The sequence below is a fragment of the Schistocerca piceifrons genome, chromosome 3 (assembly GCF_021461385.2).
Source record: "Schistocerca piceifrons isolate TAMUIC-IGC-003096 chromosome 3, iqSchPice1.1, whole genome shotgun sequence".
Taxonomy (NCBI): domain Eukaryota; kingdom Metazoa; phylum Arthropoda; class Insecta; order Orthoptera; family Acrididae; genus Schistocerca; species Schistocerca piceifrons.
In genome coordinates, this window is record NC_060140.1 from 862376945 (window position 1) to 862402578 (window position 25634).

The 25634-nt window shown below is 52.3% G+C and overlaps 1 protein-coding gene across 1 annotated transcript in view; it reads right to left on the minus strand.

Moving 5' to 3' along the window:
* Positions 1–13697: 13697 nt before the first annotated feature.
* The window catches only part of LOC124789129 (uncharacterized protein DDB_G0285291-like), a 37764-nt gene continuing 25827 nt past the window's right edge, over positions 13698–25634 (minus strand). The window contains exon 2 of the mRNA XM_047256419.1: positions 13698–14207. Within this exon, the coding sequence (XP_047112375.1) occupies positions 13698–14207 (510 nt within the window). The remainder of the gene's footprint in view (positions 14208–25634) is intronic.

A 25634-nucleotide genomic window follows, 5' to 3' on the forward strand; every position in this document is an offset into this window, starting at 1 on the left:
ATCGGAGGTAACCTCTTTTGGGAGCGAGCTGAGGTCAAGGTGAACGCGGACCTGAGCCTGGAGCCAAGGTGGCGTGTGGCTCTCGCCCACTCGAAAGATTGCAGGGAGGGAAAAATTAAGGTGTTGAAGGAGGCGACGAAAGCGAACTCCAGGGGGTAGCAGGGCAGAGACATACAACCCGTATTGACGGTCGAGAGAGTCGTCAAAAAAGGAACGATAAGACGGGTTGTCGGGCATTGACAGTAGCCGACAGGCATACCGACAAAGCAGTATATCGCGCCGGTAGGTGAGTGGCAAGTCACCAGCGTTAGCATGAAGACTCTCTACGGGACTAGTATAAAACGCTCCGGTCGCAAGTCGTAAACCCCGATGTTGTATGGAGTCGAGGCGGCGTAAGATGGATGGCCATGCAGAGGAGTATACGAAGCTCCCATAATCCAGCTTGGAGCGGACGATCGACCGATATAGACGAAGCAGGACGGTTCGATCCGCTCCCCAAGACATACCACTGAGAACACGGAGGACATGTAAAGAACGGGTACAACGGGCAGCCAAATATGACACATGTGGAGACCAGCTAAGTTTCCTGTCAAATGTAAGACCTAAAAATTTTGTTGTCTCCACGATTGGGAGAGCAACGGGACCGAGTCGTAAGGACGGTGGGAGAAACTCTTTGTAGCGCCAGAAGTTAATACAGACCGTCTTCTCGGCAGAAAAACGGAAGCCATTGGCGACACTCCAGGAATAAAGACGGTCAAGAGAACGCTGAGGACAGCGCTCCAGGACACGTGTACACTGCGCGCTGCAATAGATGGTAAAATCGTCCACGAAAAGGGAGCCTGATACATCAGCTGGGAGGCAATCCATTATTGGATTGATCGCGATGGCGAAGAGAGCGACGCTCAAAACTGAGCCATGTGGCACCCCATTCTCCTGGCGAAAGGTGTCTGACAGGACAGAACCCACACGTACCCTGAACTGTCGATCCATTAAAAAGGAACGAATAAAAAGAGGGAGGCGACCGCGAAGGTCCCATGTATGCATGGTGCGGAGAATGCCCGCCCTCCAACAGGTGTCGTAAGCCTTCTCCAAATCAAAGAACACAGCTGCGGTCGGGCGCTTCCGCAAGAAGTTATTCATAATGAAGGTCGACAAGGTATCCAGATGGTCAACAGCAGAGCGGCGCCTACGAAATTCACATTGTACATTGGTAAGTAGGCGTCGAGACTCGAGCAGCCAAACCAATCGAGAGTTAACCATTCGCTCCATCACTTTACAGACACAGCTGGTAAGCGAGATGGGTCGATAACTGGAAGGCAAGTGCTTGTCCTACCCCGGTTTAGGAATCGGGACAACAATAGACTCGCGCCAGCATGCGGGAACATGTCCCTCAGTCCAGATGCGATTGTAAGTATGAAGAAGAAAACCTTTACCCGCAGGAGAAAGGTTCTTCAGCATCTGAATATGAATAGAATCAGGCCCTGGAGCGGAGGACCGTGATCGGCCAAGTGCGTTTTCGAGTTCCCGCACGGTGAATGGGGCATTATAACTTTGACGATTCGAGGAGCGGAAGTTAGGTGGCCTAGCCTCCTCTGCCTGTTTGCGGGGGAGGAAGGCAGGGTGGTAATGAGCGGAGCTCGAAACCTCGGCGAAAAAGCGGCCGAAGGCATTGGAGACATCCTCAGGGGCCACAAGGACGTCATTCGCGACCGTCAAGCCAGAAACTGGTGAGTGGACCTTAGTGCCAGATAGCCGGCGCAGGCTACCTCACACAACAGAAGAAGGAGTAAAACTGTTGAAGGTGCTTGTGAAAGCATCCCAGCTGGCTTTCTTGCTTTCTTTAATAATACGACGACACTGTGCATGTAATCGTTTATAATTGATACAATTCGCCACTGTAGGGTGGCGTTTAAAGGTGCGTAAAGCACGTCGACGAGCACGTAAAGCGTCTCTACATGCTGCGGTCCACCAGGGGCCCGGTACGCGACGTGGGTTGGTTGGTTGGTTGGTTTGGGGGATTAAAGGGACCAGACTGCTATGGTCATCGGTCCCTTTTCCAAAGACAAAGAACACCCACAGAGAATAAAAACGAGGAACAGAAGAGATCACAGACGATACAGAACAAGAGATACTGAGACAAAGACAAGACAAAACAAACTAAAACCACACAGAGTGTGACGGTGGTTGGCCGACCATAGACATAAAAAAGGAAAGGCCAACCACTTCGAAACACATTAAAAAATCAGTGTAAAACCATAGGCCAAAGGCCAGAATCAACACAAAACAATAAAATAAAACAGAAACACTCAGAGTAAATGAGAAAATTCCCCTGCCCGAATAAAACATAAAACTAAGTCAGCCATAGTGGAGTCGTCTGTTAAAAGGACAGGGAGCGTAGCAGGCAGCGCAAATGTCTGCCTGACCACAGCTAAAAGGGGGCAGGCCAGCAAAATGTGGGCCACTGTCAAAGCTGCCCCACAGCGACATAGAGGAGGGTCCTCCCGGCGCAGTAAATAACTGTGTGTCGGCCGGGAGTGGCCAATGCGGAGCCGGCAAAGAACCACTGAGTCCCTGCGAGTGGCTCGCAGGGATGACCGCCACACAGCCGTCGTCTCCTTGACAGCACAGAGTTTATTGCGCATTGTCAGTTCGCGCCATTCATCGTCCCATAGCGCCAAGATGTTGCGGCGGAAGACTGCCCGTAAATGAGTCTCTGGGAGGCCAACGTCCAGAGATGGCTTACTGGTGGCCTCTTTCGCCAGGCGGTCAACATGTTCGTTACCCGGGATACCGACATGACCGGGGGTCCACACAAAGACCACAGAGCGGCCGCAACAGGCGAGAGTATGCAGAGACTCGTGGATAGCCATCACCAGACGAGAACGAGGGAAACACTGGTCGAGAGCTCGTAAACCGCTCAGGGAATCGCTACAGATAACGAAGGACTCACCTGAGCAGGAGCGGATATACTCTAGGGCACGAAAGATGGCGACCAGTTCAGCAGTGTAAACGCTGCAGCCATCCGGCAAGGAACGTTGTTCGGAATGGTCCCCTAGAGTGAGCGCATATCCGACACGACCAGCAACCATCGAACCGTCAGTGTAAACAACACCAGAGCCCTGATACGTGGCCAGGATGGAATAAAAGCGGCGGCGGAAGGCCTCTGGAGGGATTGAGTCCTTAGGGCCCTGTGCCAAGTCGAGCCGAAGGCTAGGGCGACGAACACACCATGGGGGTGTATGCAAAGTAGCCCGGAAAGGAGGTGGAACAGTGAAACCCTGGAGCCCAGAGAGAAGTTCTTTGACGCGGACCGCTATTGTACAACCAGACCGGGGCCGACGTTCTGGCATACGGACGACCGACCACGGCAACAGGAGACGATAGTTTGGATGCCCGGGCGAGCTTAGAACATGGGCAGCATAAGCGGCCAGCAAACGTAGGCGTCGGAACCACGGTGGAGGTACACCTGCCTCCACTAGTACGCTGGCTACAGGGCTGGTGCGGAAAGCACCAGTGGCAAGGCGTATCCCGCCGTGGAGAATTGGGTCCAGCACCCGTAACGCAGATGGGGATGCTGAGCCATAAGCCAGGCTCCCATAATCCAGACGGGACTGGATTAACGCCTGGTAGAGCCGCAACAGGGTAGAGCGGTCGGCGCCCCAGCGGGTGTGGCTCAAGCATCTCAGAGCGTTTAGACGCCGCCAACACGTCTGTTTAAGCTGCCGGATATGAGGCAGCCAAGTCAACCGGGCATCGAAAACCACCCCCAAAAACCTGTGGGTCTGCACCACAGCAAGGAGTTCGTCGGCAAGATAAAGCCGCGGCTCAGGATGGACTGTTCGGCGCCGGCAGAAATGCATAACGTGGGTCTTGGCTGCCGAAAACTGAAACCCATGCGCTACAGCCCAAGACTGCGCCTTCCAGATAGCGCCCTGTAGCTGACGTTCAACAGCTGCAATGCCAGTAGAGCTGTAATAAAGGCAGAAGTCGTCAGCATACAGGGAAGCGGAGACAGAATTTCCCACGGCCGCAGCAAGCCCGTTAATGGCTATTAAAAACAGACAGACACTTAAAACAGAGCCCTGTGGCACACCGTTCTCCTGGACGTGGGAGGAACTATACGAGGCCGCGACTTGCACGTGGAAGGTACGACACGACAGAAAATTGCGGATAAAAATCGGCAGAGGACCCCGAAGGCCCCATCCATGAAGCGTAGAAAGAATGTGATGACGCCATGTCGTATCGTATGCCTTCCGCATGTCGAAAAAGACAGCGACCAGGTGCTGACGGCGGGCAAAAGCAGTACGGATGGCCGACTCCAGGCTCACCAGATTGTCGGTGGCGGAGCGGCCTCTACGGAACCCACCCTGAGATGGAGCCAGAAGGCCCCGAGACTCCAGTACCCAATGCAAGCGCCGGCTCACTATCCGTTCAAGCAACTTACAAAAAACGTTGGTGAGGCTAATGGGACGGTAGCTGTCCACCTCCAGAGGGGTCTTCCCAGGTTTCAAAACGGGGATGACAATGCCTTCCCGCCATTGCGACGGAAACTCCCCCTCAACCCAAAGACGGTTGTAAAGATCGAGAAGGCGCCGCTGGCAGGCCACTGAAAGGTGTTTCAGCATCTGACAGTGGATGCCATCTGGCCCAGGAGCGGTATCAGGGCAAGCAGCTAGGGCACTGCGAAATTCCCACTCTCTGAATGGAGCATTGTAAGATTCCGGGTGGTTGGTGCGAAAAGAAAGGCTCCGACGTTCCATCCGCTCTTTAATGGAGCGGAAGGCCTGGGGGTAATTCGCAGAAGCGGAACTCATAGCAAAATGCTCTGCTAAGCGATTTGCAATGACGTCGGAGTCAGTACAAACGGCCCCATTCAGTGAGAGCGCAGGGACGCTGGCAGGGGTCCGATAGCCGTAGACGCGTCGAATCTTGGCCCAGACCTGCGAGGGAGTGACATGGAGGCCAATGGTGGACACATACCGCTCCCAGCACTCCTTCTTGCCTTGGCGGATAAGGAGGCGGGCCCGTGCACGCAGCCGTTTGAAGGCGATAAGGTGGTCGAGGGAGGGGTGTCGCTTGTGACGCTGGAGCGCCCGCCGGCGATCTTTAATCGCTTCAGCGATCTCAGGCGACCACCAAGGCACAGCCTTCCGCCGAGGGGACCCACAGGAATGGGGAATGGCAGATTCGGCGGCAGTAACGATGCCGGTGGTGACCGATTCAACCACCGCATCAATGTCATCGGTAGGGAGAGGCTCAAAAGCGGCAGTGGAGGAGAACAAGTCCCAGTCAGCCTTATTCATAGCCCATCTGCTAGGGCGCCCAGAAGAGTGGCGCTGTGGTAGTGACAAAAAGATCGGAAAATGGTCACTACCACACAGGTCGTCATGCACACTCCATTGGACAGACGGTAAGAGGCTATGGCTACAGATTGAAAGGTCAATAGCGGAGTAGGTGTCATGCGCCACACTGAAGTGTGTGAAGGCACCATCATTTAACAGCGAGAGATCGAGCTGCGACAATAAATGCTCAATGATGGCGCCTCGACCTGTTGCCACTGACCCACCCCACAGAGGGTTATGAGCGTTGAAGTCGCCCAATAGCAAGAAAGGTGGCGGCAATTGGGCGACCAGTGCAGCCAGGACATGCTGCGAGACATCACCATCCGGCGGAATGTAAAGACTGCAGACGGTAACAGCCTGTGGCGTCCACACGCGTACAGCGACAGCCTCTAAAGGCGTCTGGAGAGGGACAGACTCGCTGTGCAGAGTGTGAAGGACATAAATGCAGACGCCACCAGACACCCTTTCATAAGCTGCTCGGTTCTTGTAATAACCCCGATAGCCACGGAGGGCGGGGGTTCGCATCGCCGGAAACCAAGTTTCCTGGAGAGCAATGCAGAAGAAAGGGCGAAGGCTGAGAAGTTGGCGGAGCTCAGCTAAATGGTGGAAAAAACCGCCGCAGTTCCACTGGAGGATGGTATTGTCCATGGCTGAGAAAGGCGCGAAAGGACTGGGAAGGCAATTTACGCCGCTTGTTCACTCACTGCCACCGATTCAGTACCCGGACGAGAGGCATCCATGGCGTCTGAGGGACCAGCGAGATCAAGGTCCTCAGCGGACGCTAGAATCTCGACTTCATCCTCAGACGCAGAGCGCGAAGGGTGCGGTGGGGTTGGTGCCACCGCAAGATCTTTAGCCTTAGAGGTCTTTCTCTTGGACTTCTCTCGCTGAACCTTGGGTTTCACCGGCTGGGAAGGCTTCACCGATTCAGTCTCCGGGACAGAGGAGGATCGTGAAGCCCTACGCCCGGCTGCTGGTGAGGACTTATGCCACTGGTGGCCGTCATCCTTCCCGCTGGGGGAACCCTGGGAAGGGAGCGTCCCAAGGGAACTCTTACGGGCGAGAGTAGCCGAAGAAGTTAGACGCTTCTCCGGCTGAGAAGCGGGGACGGACGTCCCCGACGGGTGGGAGGAGGTTGCTCCTGAGGTAGGTGGTGCAGGAGCAACCGGTTGGGGAGAGCCCCCCCACGGGCAAGGGGGCAGAAGGAGTCGTACTGCTTATCGAGCTGGCTGGAAGTCTCGCAACGGATGGAGCTAGCACAGTTGTTGTAGCAGCTGCATACGAAGATGTCATTCTCACAGGATGGAGTCTGTCAGATTTCCGTTTGGCCTCAGTATAGGTCAGCCGGTCCAGGGTCTTATATTCCATGATTTTGCGCTCTTTCTGAAAGACTGTGCAGTCAGGCGAGCAAGGTGAATGGTGCTCCCCGCAGTTGACGCAGATGGGAGGCGGGGCACATGGAGTATCGGGATGAGACGGGCGTCCGCAATCTCGACATGTGAGGCTGGAAGTGCAGCGGGAAGACATATGGCCGAACTTCCAGCACTTGAAGCACTGCATCGGGGGAGGGATATAGGGCTTGACGTCACATCGGTAGACCATCACCTTGACCTTTTCCGGTAACGTATCACCCTCGAAGGCCAAGATGAAGGCACCGGTAGCAACCTGATTGTCCCTCGGACCCCGATGAACGCGCCGGACGAAATGAACACCTCTACGTTCTAAGTTGGCGCGCAGCTCGTCATCAGACTGCAAAAGGAGATCCCTATGGAAAATAACACCCTCGACCATATTTAAACTCTTATGTGGCGTAATAGAAACGTTAACATCCCCCAACTTGTCACAAGCAAGTAACCTGCGGGACTGGGCGGAGGATGCCGTTTGTATCAGTACTGATCCAGAGCGCATTTTAGACAAGCCCTCCACCTCCCCAAACTTGTCCTCTAAATGCTCTACAAAGAACTGAGGCTTCACGGACATAAAAGATTCCCCGTCAGCTCTGGTACAGACGAGATACCGGGGCGAGTATCTTTCGCTCTCATTCATAGCCCTTCGTTCCTCCCATGGGGTGGCCAGGGAGGGGAACGATTTGGGGTCATACACATTAGCCTTGAATTGAGCCTTGGAACGCTTAGAGACTGCTGACGGCTGGCCGCCAGCAAGAGATGATGTACCACGCTTCATTGCGGGTCATCCGCCCTGATGCCACCTACTCCGACCAAGGGCCCTCCCCACGGGCGCCACCCAGCCACAGCAAAGGCCACCTGGCAGGATGGCCATTGCCGGGAGTCCCGATGCCCCAGGGAGATGGGCATCTACTCCTTGGCATACGTGGGGAGTGAACGGCGCAGGCTTCAGTAGAGCGATCCCTGTGTTGTCAGGGGGCTACAACCAAGAGGGTACATGGCGACCCCACCACAACGGACTGGCTACCGTGCTGGATCTTAGGTGCAAAAATGGCCAAGGTCGTCGTCACAGTTAAAAGAAACACTGCAGAGTGCAGCGTGGTAATCGCCCATGAGATCGAAAACGAGCGGGACACCATCGCAACGACGAGAAAGACGGCAATAGGTCTAATTGCACGAAGGATACAGTGCACCATGTAAGGTGCCCTTCCCCAATTGGCTCGCTCTTCGGAATAATTTGGATAGATGGAGGTCAAACCCGAGAGGGGACCATCACATAAGGCCGAAACGTTTGAGACTCCTTTTAGTCGCCTCTTACGACAGGCAGGAATACCGCGGGCCTATTCTAACCCCCGAACCCGCAGGGGGGTCCCTTACGCCGTGGGCAATTTTGGCGAAAGTGATCGGGTCGATTACAGAAAGAACATGTTTGCGGTTGCCCACTGTATGTGATAGATGCACGATGCCCGGCCAAGTAAACAAAGGACGGCACATGCTTGCGAACAATCATACGAACACTCCGCACACCATTTTCGCACTGTATAGGGTACGCGACAGACCATTTTTCTTTTAAAACAGAGAGCACAGTACCGTAAGGACCAACACATCTAGAAATGGTTTCATTTTTCACTTCGAACGGCAGATTAAACACCCTGACAGTTCGTAATCGATAACCGGCGTTCGTCACTTTAACGTCACTCACGGTTTGATTATTGTGTTTAAACTGCCACACACCGTCATTTACATGAACAACCGCCTCACAAACTTCGGAACTACGTAATTTCAAAAAGACAGAATTCAGAAAAGTGTCCAGTTGGAGTCCTAAAATGTCACAAGCCGGTATTTGCAAATCATTAAGTATCCAATTATGAATTTCGATAGCGGTCGGACGAGGGACAGATTGGTTAAATTCGCACTGAATATTGTTGTTCCTATCTTCACTTTCCATCGTTGTCAGTACGTACCGTTAAGAAAGAAACAAAGCAAGCAAGTCGCCTCGCGAGCACCGCACGCTGCGGCGCGCAGAACGTAAACACCACGGGCCGGCGAAGCGCAGAGCACCGAGGTGTTGGCTGGAGCGCGGCCGGCCGGCCGGCGGATGGCCTGTGCGGGGTGTGGCAGTGTCGTGCTGTAGGGCGCCACTGCTGGCGGTGTGAGCTTCCTCGTCTCGCCTCACACGAGATGTTTGCGTAATTTGCAGTGCATTCGCACCATTCCTATCCCTGTCCCCGTCCCGACTTTGCTCGACTGCCGCTCGGGTCGTGGCCCATATAACAGCGCAAGCACGAGAAACGTCTGCAGGAGGAGACGAGACGAGACGAGTAAAGAATAAATTTATGATTACATATCGAATTAGGAATTGTACACCGCTACAGAGCAACAGGCACTGTTGTATTTCAGAACATATCTGCCGATTCGTACTGTTTTGTCGTTTTCAAAAGACTTCCTGGCGAACTTGGTTAGCACATTCTCCCTCAAACTGAGATAATTACTGCAATTTCGTACCTTATGGTCATTACAGTAGTTTAGAACGCTTAAGGAAGTATCTCTGTCACAATATAAAGGTGGTATGGAAACAGGGCTGGCAGGGGTGGCGACAAAAAAGGAAAAAAAATGTGAAGGGGAGCCAACAGCAGCCTTTTTTCCATCTCCCCTTATAGCCCGGCCTTTTCGCTCTCCACAAAACGCCTTCTCTTGGCGAGCTTCTCGTGCTATAAAGGTGCTGTTGACTTCTTCAAGTGTCTCTGGGTAACGCCCTCCCAATATTGCTTTCATCGGCGAGGTGTGCCGCCGTGAATATGGGCCGTGGGCTTCCACTACAAGAATCAGAAAAGAATGTGCATCCTCCAATACAAGAAAAGAAACGCAAGGGAATCCGCTTCCAGACGTTGTTCCAAATAATAGAAACAGAATTGGCTACTGCACGCCATTGCAGCTTGCTGGGACAGTGATCCACAGCAACGACAACCCGCCAGTGCAACAGTCACGTGGCATCCGCCAAAAGAAGTGAATCCACCGGAAATAAAGTCCGATAAAAAAATGTCTCCGCTAATGGTCGACGGATAGTACATGGAGAATAAAACAAAACGTCGACGCACAGTAATAAGAAGGAGTCCCACATGCAGACACACGCCAACTGTAATTAAATTATCACCTCGACACTGTCCTCCCAGTCTTCGCGAGAAAAGAACAAATAACAAGGAAGAAAAAACAAGAAAAACAGAAAGTAAAGCAAACATTAAAGAACTTTTGACGGCCAAAACACCATTCACATAACTGTAGGTCATTTGTACGTTCCATATAAGCACAACTTCACCATGCCACAAAATCATTATCCAAGATAGTAAGTCCGATGGTAAGCAAGGTTTCGTCATATCACTTTAACAGGAATATTAGCAGTAGTGTCAGATAGGAAAAGTAAAAATGTCAAGATTGGGTATGTAGTCTTATGAGGTAAGTGACAATTTGGTGAATGCATGGGCCAGGGCAACATGCAAAAAATTGGCGAAAGTCAAGGAATAAGCCGTTCGACCGAGGGTCAGACGATGTTCCGCCCACAGGTAAGACAGAAAGTCGACGGCATCAGCCAATTTCAGGGTGAAAATACAAAAAACCGTGTGTCCCAAAATCCAAAGAGTTGCATTCCGTTTGGTGGCCGGATAAGCCGCACACTGAGGCACGATGGCGTCCAGGTATGTCACCTGCAGCCTGTCCATTCTGTTGATTAAACGCACCATGTCACACGCAATATCCCAGACAACACGGAATTTCCGACATTCGAATCGGTGTTCGATAGTATCCTCCTCAGGACACGAATCACATACACCCGAAGAAATCAGATCGATAGAGTGCAACTTAGCATTAGTCGGAAATGTGCGGTTGACCACTTTATATCATGTTGCGTGAACGTTGGCCGGAAAAACGGTGTCGGCGAGGTTCCTCCACACCATCTTCTAGTCATGCTGAGGTAGCCGATACTCCCATTTATTCCTGCTTGGCGATCCCCGAAGAGCGCGAATAATGTCACCGACATTACACGCACGGACATCACCGAGCACCAGATAGCTCTTATAAACATAATACCAGTGTACGAAGTGCAAAGTGTACGGAATATGACCGACCGATACCGGAGCAATCACTGATGGTGGGCGATATGCATGGAACAAGGCAGCCGTCGGACTGCACGGCCCCTTGTCAAGCACCACGGAATTCCGCTTCACGAAGAGCACCGCACACTTGTTGCGAAAGTCAACGAAACCCAGTCCCCCCTCCGTCACACTCAAGGTACAGGTTGCCAGGGAGACCTTAAAAATGTCGCCCTTCCATAGCAACCAATAGACCGCCTGTTGAATGGCCCGTTCCAGTTGTTTCGGCACAGGTAGGACTTGTGCCAGATACCACGCTTTGGCCAAAATCTGCATGTTGATAAGAGCCACCCGCTGACGGAGCGCCAAATTCCGAGAGGCATACACTTTTGCAACGGCCCGAACCTTATACAGCGTGGACCGCCAATTAAGAGCTTCCATGCGCTGCGTATTGTCAGTAAGAATGACACCAAGTAATGTCTGCCGTTGCTTGACACAGAACCAATCGCCGCGAACAGTACGCAGTCGAGGTGTAAGTGGGAGCAAAACAGTTTTCCGAGGATTGACTATAGCCCCCGTTGCCCTCTCATATCGCTGCAAAACACCATGCAGCCTGTCAATGTCCTCTGGCTGATCAACGAACACACCGAGGTCGTCGGCATACGCTCTGCAGATCAGCTGATCGTCACCAATGCGAATGCCCCGGCATTCTTGGGCGATACAACGGAGGAGTGGATCCAATGCCAAAGCGAAGAGCGACATAGACAAGGGGCAGTCTGACGAACTGAACGGCTAATAGGTATAACACGACTGGGAATTCCGTTGATTACAACCCGTGACGTGGCATTCCTCAAAATATTGTGCACCATCGTCGTCATTTTAGTGCCAAATCCAAAACCGACCAAGACCTGCCGCAGAGAGGTGTGACTAATCCGATCGAAGGCGTTTGTGAAGTCGACCAGCATTATCGCAGCCGTCCGGAGCCCGTGACTTTTAACATATCCGATACAATCCCGGTACGACAGAACAGCATCGAAAATGTTACGGTCCCTGACAGCGCAAGTCTGATGTTCACTCACCACCATCGGCATAACGTTCGTCAACCTGTGCGTGATACACCGCGCTACAATTTTATAGTCGGCGTTCGGTAAGGTTATGGGACGAACACTGTCGAGATGTGGTGTTGCGGTCGATGTCGGAACGAGTGCAATGCGCCCTTCGGAAAATTCCGCAGGAATAGCAACGCCATTATAGACCTCATTCATGATGGCAATTAAAACATCACTTAAAAGACTGAAAAATTTTAAATAAAATTCTGCGGGAATCCCGTCCAGTCCAGGGGACCTGCCCCTAGGACTCCGTTTCACAGCTGCATCTAAGTCATCAAAAGTAAAAGTTTCATTTAAACTGGCTCTATCCTGTCGTGTTAACACACGTGGGACCCTCTGCAAAAAATCGCGCAGCGCCGTGACGTCCACGTCCACCTGTCGGAAGAGCGTCGCAAAATGCGCATGAACTTCTCGCTCAATGGCCGCACCATCGGAAGTGGACGTGCCATCCTGCTGGATCCATTTACGGATAGCCAACCGCTCGCGCCGCCGGCGCTCCCTGTTCAGGTGGTAAAGATAGAGTGGTTCCCCTTCCACGTCACCCATCGGTTGGCTCCGCGGGATAGTCCTAACACCCTTCCGACGAAGATCATCGAGGAGCTTGGCTTTGAATTGATTAAAAACAGGAAGCAACGCAGGTGACGTCGTGACTCGCTGAGCGAGATCCTTTAAACAGTCCTGGTAAAAACGTGCCGTCGACCAACGCCAATGCGCCGCATCGCGGCTAAAATCGATTAAAAAACGCCGAATAGCCGGCTTGGCGACCGCCACCCACCACCCGATAGTACTGCCGTCATCGCCTTTATCACGCAAGAGCTTGCGCCACAACGCAGTAAACTGAGACATAAGACTGGCATCGTCCAAAAGGCTACACTTAAATTTCCAAATATTGTTGCGCCGAGTAGGGCGCGCACGCGGCAGGAGGAGTTGACACATGTAACCGCAATGGTCTGGAAAAATAACCGGCAACACGTCCGCCTTCCGGACGTGGGCGGCGAGCGGCGAAGACACACAAATCCTGTCTAATCTACTGTGACCGGTGGCGTAAAAGTGGGTGAAATGCGTCTTGTCCGGATTCAGCACACGCCACGTGTCCCGGAGCCGAAAGCTGTCAACCAATGTACGCAATTCCTGGCACCAGTTAGGACGCGGCGCCTGATCACGACCATCAATCACTGCATTAAAATCACCACTGATCACTAAGTTAGTATGATTATGATGGAGAATTTGACAAAGATCCTGACCATAAAATTTATTCCGCGCTGGTTTGTCACCGGCATGAGCGTACACATTAACAAAGGCAAGACTATTAACGGTACATGCTATAGCGCGGCCATTTGGCAATATTTCAATATTGCTAACATCAAATTCTGGACGGATTAAGATAGCAGTACCAGTCTGGTCGTCGGACATTATATTATCAACGACAGTAAAATCAGAAGCGTCAAGTAAAAACAACAGAGCCTGACGCGTAACTTCCTGTAAAAATGCCACATGACAGTGGGAGTCATGTAAAAAAGTGAGCAAAGCCGACAACTTGTGCGGATTACTCAACTTGTTGACATTGATACTTAAAATATTCCACGAACAACGCTCAGGCTCCATACACAATTAAAATTACAAAGCACAAAAAGCTCCCCATTTAAAAACAGACAGCAAACATGGACGGATTTTCAGCCACCAAAAAGGATAAAATGTCCTCTAAAAAGACGGGATTAATTCCGTCAACTGGATTAGGGGGCAACAAAGAAATCACTAAGTCTCCTCACCACCTTCCACATCCGCCGCCCACTCAGTGGGGTACACGAGAGTGGGGGTGGACGCGGTCCCAGAATCTGTGCCACCGGAGGCTACCGACAAAGGATCAACGACGGGCATCTCCACGTCGGAAGAAGAAACCGGCACTCGCTCGGGGGCAGAAGGACAAACACGACGCTGGTGGGTGTCTTCAGCCTTCCGTTTCGTCGGCAATTGCGGCGCCGCCACAGCGAAAGCCGGGTCGGCCGTCACAACGGAATCGCCACCAGCGGGCTGCTGACTTAAAACGGTTCGTAAATGTCGAACAGCGACATCACGCTTCTGATCGGCAACGTTGAGATCGGCAGGCAGCGGATGGCGAGAAGCGGCACGTTGTTGTTGTTTTTGTTGTTGTTGTTGTGATTGCTGTGTGTGACGCCCGGAGCCGGAACCCTGAGACGGCCGCCGCTCGGGGTCTAGGTCCCGACGCGCGACACGCTGTTGGGAATCTTGCCGACCAACCCGCGACTGCCGAGAAGCGGCGGGCAAACGGTCAACTGTAGACGGACTGCGGTCCTGTCGCGTAAACCCCCTGTCAGAGGAAGTCAACCGACCGACACTACGTGCACATTGCCTGCTAGAACTTCGAGACGGAAATTCATCACGCCGCGGTTTCGGAGCCGCAAAAAATTCCTGCATTTCCACGGCAGCAGTGGGAACAGGAGCACTGGCAGCCACGTCAACGGGTTCAGACAACGTACTAGAGAATTCCGGTACCGTCCCAGTCTGCGACACAGGTGCCGACACTAAATCAGTCGCCGACGTAGGCGCGGGTGCGGGCACAGTCGCAAGTGAAACATGTGGTAAAGACAAGTTTCCGTCAGCCTGTACAGTAGCCGCAGCCTGTGCAGAAACGTCAGACTCAGAAACAAGGTCACTATCGGGTGTGGACACATTCATGGCAACCGCAGCGACAGCAAGGTTAGCATCGGCCACGCGGCGCGCGGGTGCGGGTGCGGGTGCGGGGGGGGGGGGGGGGGGGGTGGGCGAGGGCGGGTGCGGGGGGGGGGGGGCGGGGGCGGGCGCGGGCGGGGGCGGGCGGGCGGGCGGGCTGTACCTAAGACCGTAGCGGCGACAGAGGCAAAGCTAGCCCCACGCAAACCGTCGTCAATCGGTAACTGAGCAGGCCGTTTACGTTTCGGACAGTCTTGGCGGTAATGGCCAACGCCACTGCAAAATGAATAAGTTTCAGGCTGTCCACTCTAAGTCACAAATGCACGGTGGCCGTTGACCAAAATAAAGGACGAAATATGTTGTCTGACAACCATTTTCACACTCAGCACACCGTTTTCGACTTGAAATAAATATGCGGAGGACCACTTTTCCTTAATCACTGACAAAACGGTACCGTACGGCCGCAAATAACGTGAAATGGTATCATTCCATATTTCAAAGGGCAAGTTAAAGATGCGAATTTGCATAACGCCAAAGCCGGCGTGCGACACAGTCACATTACTTATGTTACCGTCAAGATGTCGAAATTTACGCACACCTTCATTGACAGACACAACAGTATCACACATGTCAGGAGATCTCAATTTTAAAAACACTCAATTAAGGAACGTATCAAACTGTATGCCAAGAAGGTCATCATACTTTAACATCGAGTCCTTTAGTATCCAACGGTGAATTTCAAAGGCCGAAGGTTTATCAACGGAACGATCAAATTCACATTGCACATTATTCTGTCTTTCCTCACTAACATCGTAGATCATTTCCATTACTTCCAGTCAGGTAGAAATACAAGCCACGAGGCAGAGGAAGCAGACGAACGCCGTGGCGCCGCCCGCCCAGTCGCACGAGGTAAACACTGCACGCGAGGCACCGAGGTGTTGCCAGGCTGGCAGCCAGCCAAGTACTAACCGGGCCCGATGTTGCTTAACTTCGGTGATCGGACGAGAACCGGTGTATTCAACATGGTATGGCCGTTGGCGCCCATATAATGTAGGCGCACGGCAGAATTCGCGTTCGGTTCTTATCCCAACACACAAAATCATAGTTTTCGGTCGAAATCGGCCGCATTTTTTAAAAATTTTTTATTGATAATTCGTCAGGTTAGCGCGAACGCAATCCTGACTTCCAAAATTATGCGCCGGAAGAACGCACTTCATTTTTTAGTGAAATTTATACATTTATTTACTAACATTACATTGTTACAACATAACATCCTTACAACAAAACATGAACAGAATTGTAATTGTAAGCACCTCCTTCCGCAATCCGACGTGCCCGCTTGGCGCGTGTAACCTTCGACACTCGTGGAAGACGCATCTTGTCCCTGGTGTCCAGCGGACGATTGGCGCGCGGCCGACCGGCGGGGTGTGGCAGTGTCGTGCTGTAGGGCGCCGCTGCTGGCGATGTGAGCTTCCTCGCCTCGCCTCGCCTCGCCTCACACCAGATGTTAGCGTAATTTGCTCTTGGCTGACGCATGGTCATCTGCTGCGTCGAGAGGACCCCCCCCCCTCATTGTCGCTGTGGTGCAACCATGACGGTGGCCCATATGTTTTTGGAATGTCCTCTTTCAACCGCTCTCAGGCGTGCTTTTAATCTCCAGGGTGATTTATCCTCTCTTTTAGGTGACAATGTCTCTATGGCAGATCGGGTTTTAGGTTGTATTCGCGCAAGCGGCTTTTATAGGTCCATTTAATTTTTTTTAACATCACCCTCTTTTGAGCTGTATCTTTTGTTTAGTTTTGTGTTGTAATTCGACTCCATCCTAATTTTTTTATCCTGGAGGTTTTAACGTGTTGCAGAGTGGCTGGCTCATCCTATTATTTTCGTGATCAGCCAGCCACGATCCTCTGCTGTACAGTTTTAATTCTTTCTGCCTTTCTTCTCTTTGTCGTTTTTGTTGCTGTGCTCCGTTTTCCATGTTTCTTTATTATTGACCTTGGGGATTTTCTTCCCTGTAATTTTTATCTTGTGTTTCGACTGACTAATGGATGGTTTCACTGTGCTTTGTGTGTTTCTGAAACAAAGAACCGATGACCTATGCAGTTTGATCCTTTTAATCCTCAAACCAACCAACCAACCAGCCTGCCTTTGCGTAATTTGCAGTGCATTCGCTCCATTTCTATCCCTGTCCCCGTCCCGACTTCCCGACTTGTCTCAACTTTGCTCAACTTTGCTCGACTGCCGCTCGGGTCGTGGCCCATATAACAGTGCAAGCACAAGAAACGTCTGCAGGAGGAGACGAGACGAGACGAGTAAAGAATAAATTTATGATTACATATCGAACTAGGAATTGTACACCACAACAGAGCAACAGGCGCTGACATATTTCAGAACATATCCGCCGATACGTACTGTTTTGTCTCCCCCTGCGGGTTCGGAGGTTAGAATAGACCCGCGGTATTCCTGCCTGTCGCAAGAGGCAACTAAAAGGAGTCTCAAACGTTTCGGCCTTAATGTGATGGTCCCCATTACGGTTTGACCTCCATTTTTCCAAATTCCACAGAAGTACGAGCCTTTTGGGGAAGGACACCTTACGTAGTGCACCATCAGTCCTCTGTGCCCTAAGGCCTTGGCACTCTTGATCGTCTTGGGGTCGTCACTGCACCCTCCATCCGTCATTTTGGGCATACACACCTGATGGATTGTGTACCTAACGCCCTTTGTGCGTCACCATCTGCACCCACGATCACTATGGACTACCCATGGCACCTCAAATCCAGCACGGTAGCCAGCCTGTTTTGGTGGGGTCGTCATGTACCCTCTAGGTGGTTGCCCCCTGACAACACAGGGATCGTACTGCCGATGCCAGAGCTAACACCTCCCCAAGTAAGCCAAAGAGTCGATGCTCGTCTCTCTGGGGCATCAGGACTCCCGGCAACGGCCATCCTGCCAGGTGGCCTTTGCTGTGGCTGGGTGGCGCCCGTGGGGAGAGCCCCTGGTCAGAGTGGGTGGCATTGGGGCAGATGCCCCGCAATGAAGCGGGTGAAGTCTCAATCCGGTGATCGCACGACCGCCAACGTCTCTAAGCGCGGTAAGACAGAATTTAACGCTGTGACATATAACCCCAAATTGTTCCCTTCCCTAGCCACGCCATGGGAGGAACGTAGGGCTGCGGACAGACAGGAGCCATATTCACTGCGATACCTTGTGTGCAGCAGAACCGATGGGGATTCGTTTTTGGGTATAAGGCTCTCTTCTTTGTTCACCATCTTGAAGATAAGTTTGGGGAAGTGGCATCTGTTTCCAAAATGAGGAGCGGGGCTATTTTGATACAAGCAGTTTCAACTGCACAGTCACGAGCGTTACTCGCCTGTGAGAAGCTCGGTGACATCCCCGTTCATGTTACTCCCCATAAGTTCTTAAATTTGGTCCAGGGGATTATTTTTCATAAAGATGACAAGCTACGGGAGAACCTGGCACGACGTGGTGTGCACTTTGTCCGTCGTGTCTTTAGGGGGCCAAAGGATAATAGGGTCGCTACCGGTGCCTTCATCCTGGCCTTTGAGGGTGACTGCTTGCCTGAGAAGGTCAAGGTCATGATCTACCGGTGCGATGTCAAGCCCTATGTCCCACCCCCTATGCGATGCTTCCAGTGCTGGAAGTTCGGACATATGTCCCCCAAATGCACTGCCAGCCCCACGTGACATGATTGTGGACGACCTCCGCATCCTAATGCTCCATGTGCTCCGCCTCCCACCTGCGTTAACTGGGGGGAACATCATTCGCCCTGCTCACCAGACTGTGCAGTCTACCAAAGAGAGCGGAAGATACAAGAAATTAAGAACCTGGACCATTTAACTTACCAAGAGGCAAGGAAGAAGCTAGACCAGCTCAACCCCGTATCTATGTTGAGGAGTTATGCTGCTGCAACTCTGCCGCCACCAGTTCCTGCAAAGACTCCCTTCTCAGTTGGCCCACAGAACAGTAAAGTTACGTCTGCCCCACAGCTGGTAGGGGCCACGCTCTCTTCCACTGCTCCCAAAACACCCGGTTTGGGGGCAGTGGACCCCGAACAACTGGGGACATCCATCCCCACCTCTCAGCCGGAGAGGCACCAGCCTCCTCTCGCTGCTCAACCGGAGAGGCAACAGCCTCTTCCGGCTCCTCAGCCAGAGAGGCAACAGCCTCCTCCGGCCTCACTCATTCGGAAGGGGTCCCTTGGGGGAGTCCCTTCCAAGGATTTTACCAATGTCTCGCTAGAGGCTAGCCAGTGGCTGAGGAAACGACCAGCTGCTGGTCGAAGGGCTGCACGCTCTTCCTCTGTTCCTGACAATGCATCCGGAAAGCCCTCCCAGCATGCGAATCCTCCTCCCAAAGACAAGAGAGAAGAGGAAGCTCTCTAAGAAGCCTAAGGACCCAGTGGTTCCCGCGCCAACTCTTCCTGTCAGCTCAGCCTCTGAAGATGAGGTCGAACTCTTTGCGTCCCCAGATGACCTCGATCTCGCCGCCTCAGGAACGATGCCAGTTGCGACGTCAGTCACTCAGTCGGTGGCAGCATGTGACTCTGTGAAGTAATTTGCTTTTTCAGTACGTTCATGCCCTTACAGGACACGCTTTGTACGATCCTCCAGTGGAATTGTGGCGGTTGTTTTAGCCATCTCCCTGAGCTACGACAGCTTCTAAGCCTGACACCTGCTTTCTGCGTTGCCCTCCAAGAAACCTGGTTCTCGGCAATGCGGACCCCTGTCCTTCGTGGATACAGGGGTTATTACTGCAACCGTAGCACTTACAATTGTGTGTCAGGTGGAGCCTGCGTGTATTTCCTTACCTCTGTATATAGTGCTCCTGTGCCCCTTCAAACATCATTGGAAGCTGTGGCCGTACGCGTAAGGACTACCCAGGACATAACAGTCTGCAGTGTCTATCTCCCTCCAGGTGGTACAGTCTCCCTGACCGAATTGGCTGCACATGTCGCCCAACTCCCCACGCCTTTTCTTCTCCTGAGGGATTTTAACACCCACAATCCCCTGTGGGGTGGAACGAAGGTTACTGGCCGAGGCAGAGAGGTCGAGAATCTCATCTCCCAACTCGACCTCTGCCTCTTAAACACTGGCGCCGCCACACATTTCAGTGTGGCGCATGGCACGTTCTCGGCCATAGATCTGTCATTGTGCAGCCCAGGGCTTGTACCATCGGTCCACTGGAGAGTCCATGACGACTTGTGTGGTAGTGACCATTTTCCCATCATCCTTTCACTACCCCAGCGTCGCTCCCATGAACGCTTGCCTAGAAGGGCATTTAGCAAGGCAAACTGGGACACGTTCTCCTCTGCTGCCACTGTTGACTCTGTCCCCCACGGTACCATCGATGTGGTGGTTGAGACACTGACCGCAGCGATTGCTTCCGCTGCGGAACATACCATTCCTCGTTCATTAGGGTGCCCCCGGCGAAAGTCGGTGCCTTGGTGGTCTCCAGAGGTCGCTGAAGCCATTAAAGAACGCCGGCGGGCTATTCAGTGACATAGGCGGCACCCGTCTTTGGAGAACCTCATTTTTTTCAAACGTCTCCGTGCTCAGGCACGGCGGCTCATCAAAAGGCGGAAACAGGAGTGCTGGGAGAGGTACGTTTCCACCATTGGTTCCCGTACTTCACCCTCCCAGGTGTGGATGAAGATTCGGCGCATCTTTGGATTGCAGCACTCTCCAGGTGTCGCAGGGCTTACCATCAACGGGGCGGTATCCATCGATGCCGATGCAATCGCCGAGCATTTCGCCCAGCACTATGTTCGGGCCTCTGCATCGGGGAATTACCCGCCTGCGTTCCGTGCGCTAAAACGCCAGGAGGAATGAAAACGGCTTTCTTTTGCTTCTCGACACCCTGAGGCGTATAACACCCCGTTTAGTTTGTGGGAACTCCAAAGCTCCCTGCCAAAGTGCCACGATACAGCCTCTGGGTCAGATGGCATCCACAATCGGATGATCAAACACCTGTCCCCGGATTGTCAGCAGTGTGTTCTTGCCATCTTCAACCGCATATGGGGCGATGGTGTCTTTCCGTCGCAGTAGCGGGAGAGCACCGTCATTCCGGTGCTGAAGCCTGGTAAGGACCCGCTTAATGTGGATAGCTATCGGCCCATCAGCTTGACAAATACTCTGTGCAAGCTATTGAAACGCATGGTGAGTCGACGGCTGTGTTGGCTGCTCGAGTCTCGGGGTCTTCTGGCTCCGTGCCAGAGCGGCTTCCGTCAGGGCCGTTCCACCGCCGAAACTTTGGTCTTCCTTGAGTCTGCAATCCGCACTGCTTTTTCCAGGCGCCAACACCCCGTCTCCGTCTTTTTCGACCTCTCCAGAGTATATGACACGACGTGGCGGCACCATATTCTCGCCACATTGCACGGGTGGGGTCTCCAGGGCTCTCCCCCCTTTTTTATTCAGAATTTTTTATCTGTTTGGACATTCCGCGTTTTAATTGGCACATCCCATAGTTCGCTTCACATCCAGGAGAACGGCGTTCTACAGGACTATGTATTGAGCGTGCCCCTTTTCCTTGTGGCCATTAATGGCCTTGCAGCAACAGTAGGGTCGTCTGTCTCACCCACTTTATATGCTGACGATTTCTGCATCTTTTTCAGCTCTTCCACCATTAGTGTTGCAGAACGTAGGTTGCAGGGAGCCATACGCAAGGCGCAGGCGTGGGCCCTAGCCCATGGGTTTCAGTTTTCTCCTGCGAAGACTTGTGTTATGCACTTTTGTCGGCGTCGCACTGTCCATCCCCACCCTGAGCTCTATCTTCAGGATGCTATGCTCAGGGTTGTTGACACTTACCGTTTTCTGGGATTGCTGTTCGATGCCCGGCTTACTTGGCTTCCACATATTCGTGAGCTCAAGCGTCAGTGCTGGCAGCATCTGAATGCCCTCCGCTGCCTCAGCAACACAACTTGGGGTGCAGACCGTAACACGCTGCTGCAGCTCTACAAAGCCCTTGTGCTGTCCCGACTGGATTATGGGAGTGTGGCGTATGGCTCAGCGTCGCCCTCAGCGTTGCAACTGCTGGGCCCCGTTCACCACTGTGGGGTTCGGCAGGCGACAGGAGCATTCCGCACCAGTCCTGTTAATAGCCTACTTTCTGAGGCTGGGGTTCCTCTGCTCCACATTCGGCGTCAACAACTCTTAGCCAACTATGCTGCCCACGTCCGTTGTTCTCCCCGTCACCCTAACTACCGTCTCCTTTTCGCCGATGCGGCAGTCCATCTTCCACGCCGGCGGCCGCGATCAGGCCACGCAATTGGGATCCGTGTTCGGTCACTCCTTAGTGAACTCGAGTCTTTGCCTCTTCCATCTGCTTTTCAGGTCCGCCCACATACACCACCTTGGTGTATCCGTCGGCCGCAGCTTCAGCTGGACCTCTACCAATGGCAAAAGGATTCAGTTCCTCCTGCAGTCTTATGCCGCTAATTTCTTGCTCTCCTCGACGCATTCCGTGACTCGGAGGTTATCTATACTGATGGCTCGATGGTTGATGGCCGTGTGGGGTACGCTTACGCTCATGCGGACTATGTCGACCAGCGCTCCTTGCCGGACGGCTGCAGTGCTTACTCCGCAGAGCTAACAGCTATTTTTCGTGCCCTTGAACGTGTTCGTACCAGCACTGGCGAGTCTTTTGTCATTTACAGTGACTCTCTCAGTAGTCTACAGGCTCTTGACCAGTGCTACCCACGCCATCCCATTGTTGTTGCCATCCAGGAGTCCGTTCATGCTCTTGAACAACGTGGACGTTCAGTGGTGTTCATACGGACCCCGGGACACGTTGGGATAGCGGGCAACGAACACGCCGACAAGTTAGCTAAAGAAGCCACCCGCAACCTGCCATTGGAGATCGGCCTCCCGGCAACTGATCTCCGATCGGTGTTACGCCGTCGGGTCTTTGGGATGTGGGCAGACGAATGGCGCACCCTGTCTGTACCCAACAAGCTGCAGCGTGTAAAGGAGGCCACGACCGTGTGGGGTTCCTCCATGTGGGCCTCTCGCAGGGATTCTGTGGTTCTCTGTAGGCTCCGCATTGGTCACTCTTGGCTGATGCATGGTCATCTGCTGCGTCGAGAGGACCCCCCCCCATTGTCTCTGTGGTGCAAACGTGTTGGTGGCCCATATATTGTTGGAATGTCCTCTTTTAACCGCCCTCATGCGATCTCTTAACCTCCTGGGTGATTTATCGTGTCTTTTAGCTGACGATGTCACTATGGCAGATCGTGTTTTAGGTTTTCTTCGAGCAAGTGGCTTTTATGGGTCCCTCTAATTTTATTGCGTCACCCTCTTTTGTGCTGTATCTTTTACTTTGTTTTGTGTTGTAATTCGACTCCACCCTATTCTTTTAGGCTGGAGGTTTTAACGTGTTGCAGAGTGGCTGGCTCATCCGATTATTTTCGTGATCAGCCAGCCACAGTCCTCTGCTGTGCAGTTTTAATTCCTTCTGCCTTTCTTCTCTGTGTTGTTTTTGTTGCTGTGCTCCGTTTTCCATGTTTCTTTATTATTGACCTTGGGGATTTTCTTCCCCTGGAATTTTTATCTTGTGCTTCGAATGACTAATGGATGGTTTTCCTGTGCTCTGTGTGTTTATAAAACAATGGACCTATGACCTCTGCAGTTTGGTCCCTTTAATCCTCAAACCAATCAACCAACCTACTGTTTTGTCGTTTTCAAAGACTTCCTGGCGAACTTGGTTACCACATTCTCCCTCAAACAAAGATAATTACTGCAATTTCGTACCTTATGGTCATTAAAGTAGTTTAAAACGCTTAAGGAAGTATCTTTGTCACATCAGAAAGGTGGTATAGAAACAGGGCTGGCCGGGGTGGCGGCAAAAAAAGAAAAAATGTGAAGGGAGCCAGCAGCACTTTCTTTTTTTTTATGGAAAGAGGGCGAAATAAAAAAAAAAGTAAAGGGGAGCCAACAGCACGTTTTTTGTTTTTTTTTTTTTTTTACGTCGATCCTTGAGGAAAAAGAAGTCCATGTGGCCAGCGGAAATATGTCTTAAACCAAGGGGAGGGGGGGGGGAGGGAGGGAAAGTCCTTGGAAGGTGTGGTAGTAACGTGAGGAAGGAAGAAGGATAACGCGAAATACAAATAAAAAGCCTTCTAGGAGGATAATGACCACAATTCGGCAGCGGACGTCCACCGCCGCCAGAGAAAAGCAGAGAAAGTGACTCTCAAATAAAACACAAACAACGACCACACTAAACATGCCAAAGATGTCTGGCGGGCGGGAATGGTGAAGTCCACGCAATTCCGGCAGCAGCAAACATATTTCGTCTTCTCGATAAGTTTGATTTCCGTGCCCCAGAGGCAACCATTTCAACACAATATATCTTTAAGCACCGTCTCACATTTCAGGGACAATCAATGACAATCCTGCAATAGTCGCAAAAAAAGTAAAAGTCAACAAACAGGGAACAAGCGTCGATTCCAGGAGAGAAAGACCAAAAGGGACAATCCTAGGGACAACCGTCAAAATGGCGGAAGAAAAGTCGATCCGGTGAGACAATGAACTGTCAGACATCAAGAAAATAGAACAAATGTGCCAGTCCGCACATCCCACCAAAAGGAACAGTGGAATGGGAAGTACATAATCATGGCAGAAGAGAAATATGTAAATTGGTAAAGGTGGTCCATAGAGGGACATCTAAAAATCGGGCATAATTGGAAACACAATGCGGGTTCTGTTTCCCCCATCCATAATAGTCCCAAAGATACGTCAAAAACTGCAAGCGATCCATGAGTCTGAGAGAGAAAATTGCATGTGCGGCATGCGCGGCAATCCACACGGTAGCGTTTCTCTTGGTGGCAGGACACGGCCGCCAGTCGGGAACCAGGATATACAAAGGTTGTATGGCACGCGGGGTATTCCTATTGATCAACGCCAACATCTCACGGGTGGCATCCCACACATCTTTAAACTGGGGGCACACAAAACGGTGTTCGATTGTGTCCTCAGCCGCGCACCGCCCACACAGGCCACTCGGGATGAGATTGATTGCATGGAGTTTCGCATTTGTGGCAACGGTGCGATTCACAACTTTATACCAGATGTCCCGAACAGCTGATGTCAACAATTTACCGGAAATGTTGGACCACACCGTCCGCCAATCGTATTGCGACAGCCTCAACTCCCATTTGTTAGTCGGTGGAGTTCCACGGAGGGTCTCTGCGATCGCGCTGACGCTACCCCTGCGCCGGTCGTCACCTATCAGGTAGCTAGTGTGGAGGAAATACTGGCAAACGAAATTCAATTTGTACGGGATAGCCTGGGCAGAGACAGGCGCGTGGGGAGAAGCAGGGTGGTAAAGGTCGAAGAGTGCCGACGTTGGGCACAGCCCGGCATTTGCTGTTACACAGTTGGTTCGGTGGAGCAAAAGAGCAGCGCACTTGGAAGGAAAATCAACCATACCGAGGCTCCCCCTGCTGGTTCTGGGGTTAGAATAGGCCTGCGGTATTCCTGCCTGTCGTAAGAAGCGACTAAAAGGAGTCTCAAATGTTTCGGCCTTATGTGATGGTCCCCTCTCGGGTTTGACCTCCATCTTTCTAAATTATTCCGAAGAGCGAGCCAATTGGGGAAGGGCGCCTTACATGGTGCACTGTACCCGTCGTGCATTGAGAACTTTAGCCTGTTTTTTCGTCGTGGGTGTCCCGCTCGTTTTTCATGTCTTGGGCGAGGATACGTCCCTGGGTGCGATTCCCACGCTGCACTCTGCAGTGTTGCTCTTAACTGCGACGATGACCTTGGACATTTTTGCACATAAGATCCAGCATGGTAGCCAGTCCGTTGTGGTGGGGCCGCCATGTACCCTGTTCGTTGTAGCCCCCTGACAACACAGGGATCGCTCTACTGATGCCTGCGCCGTTAACTCCCCACATATGCCAAGGAGTAGATGCCCATCTCCCTGGGACATCAGGACTCCCAGCAATGGCCATCCTGCCAGGTGGCTATTGCTGCGGCTGGGTGGCGC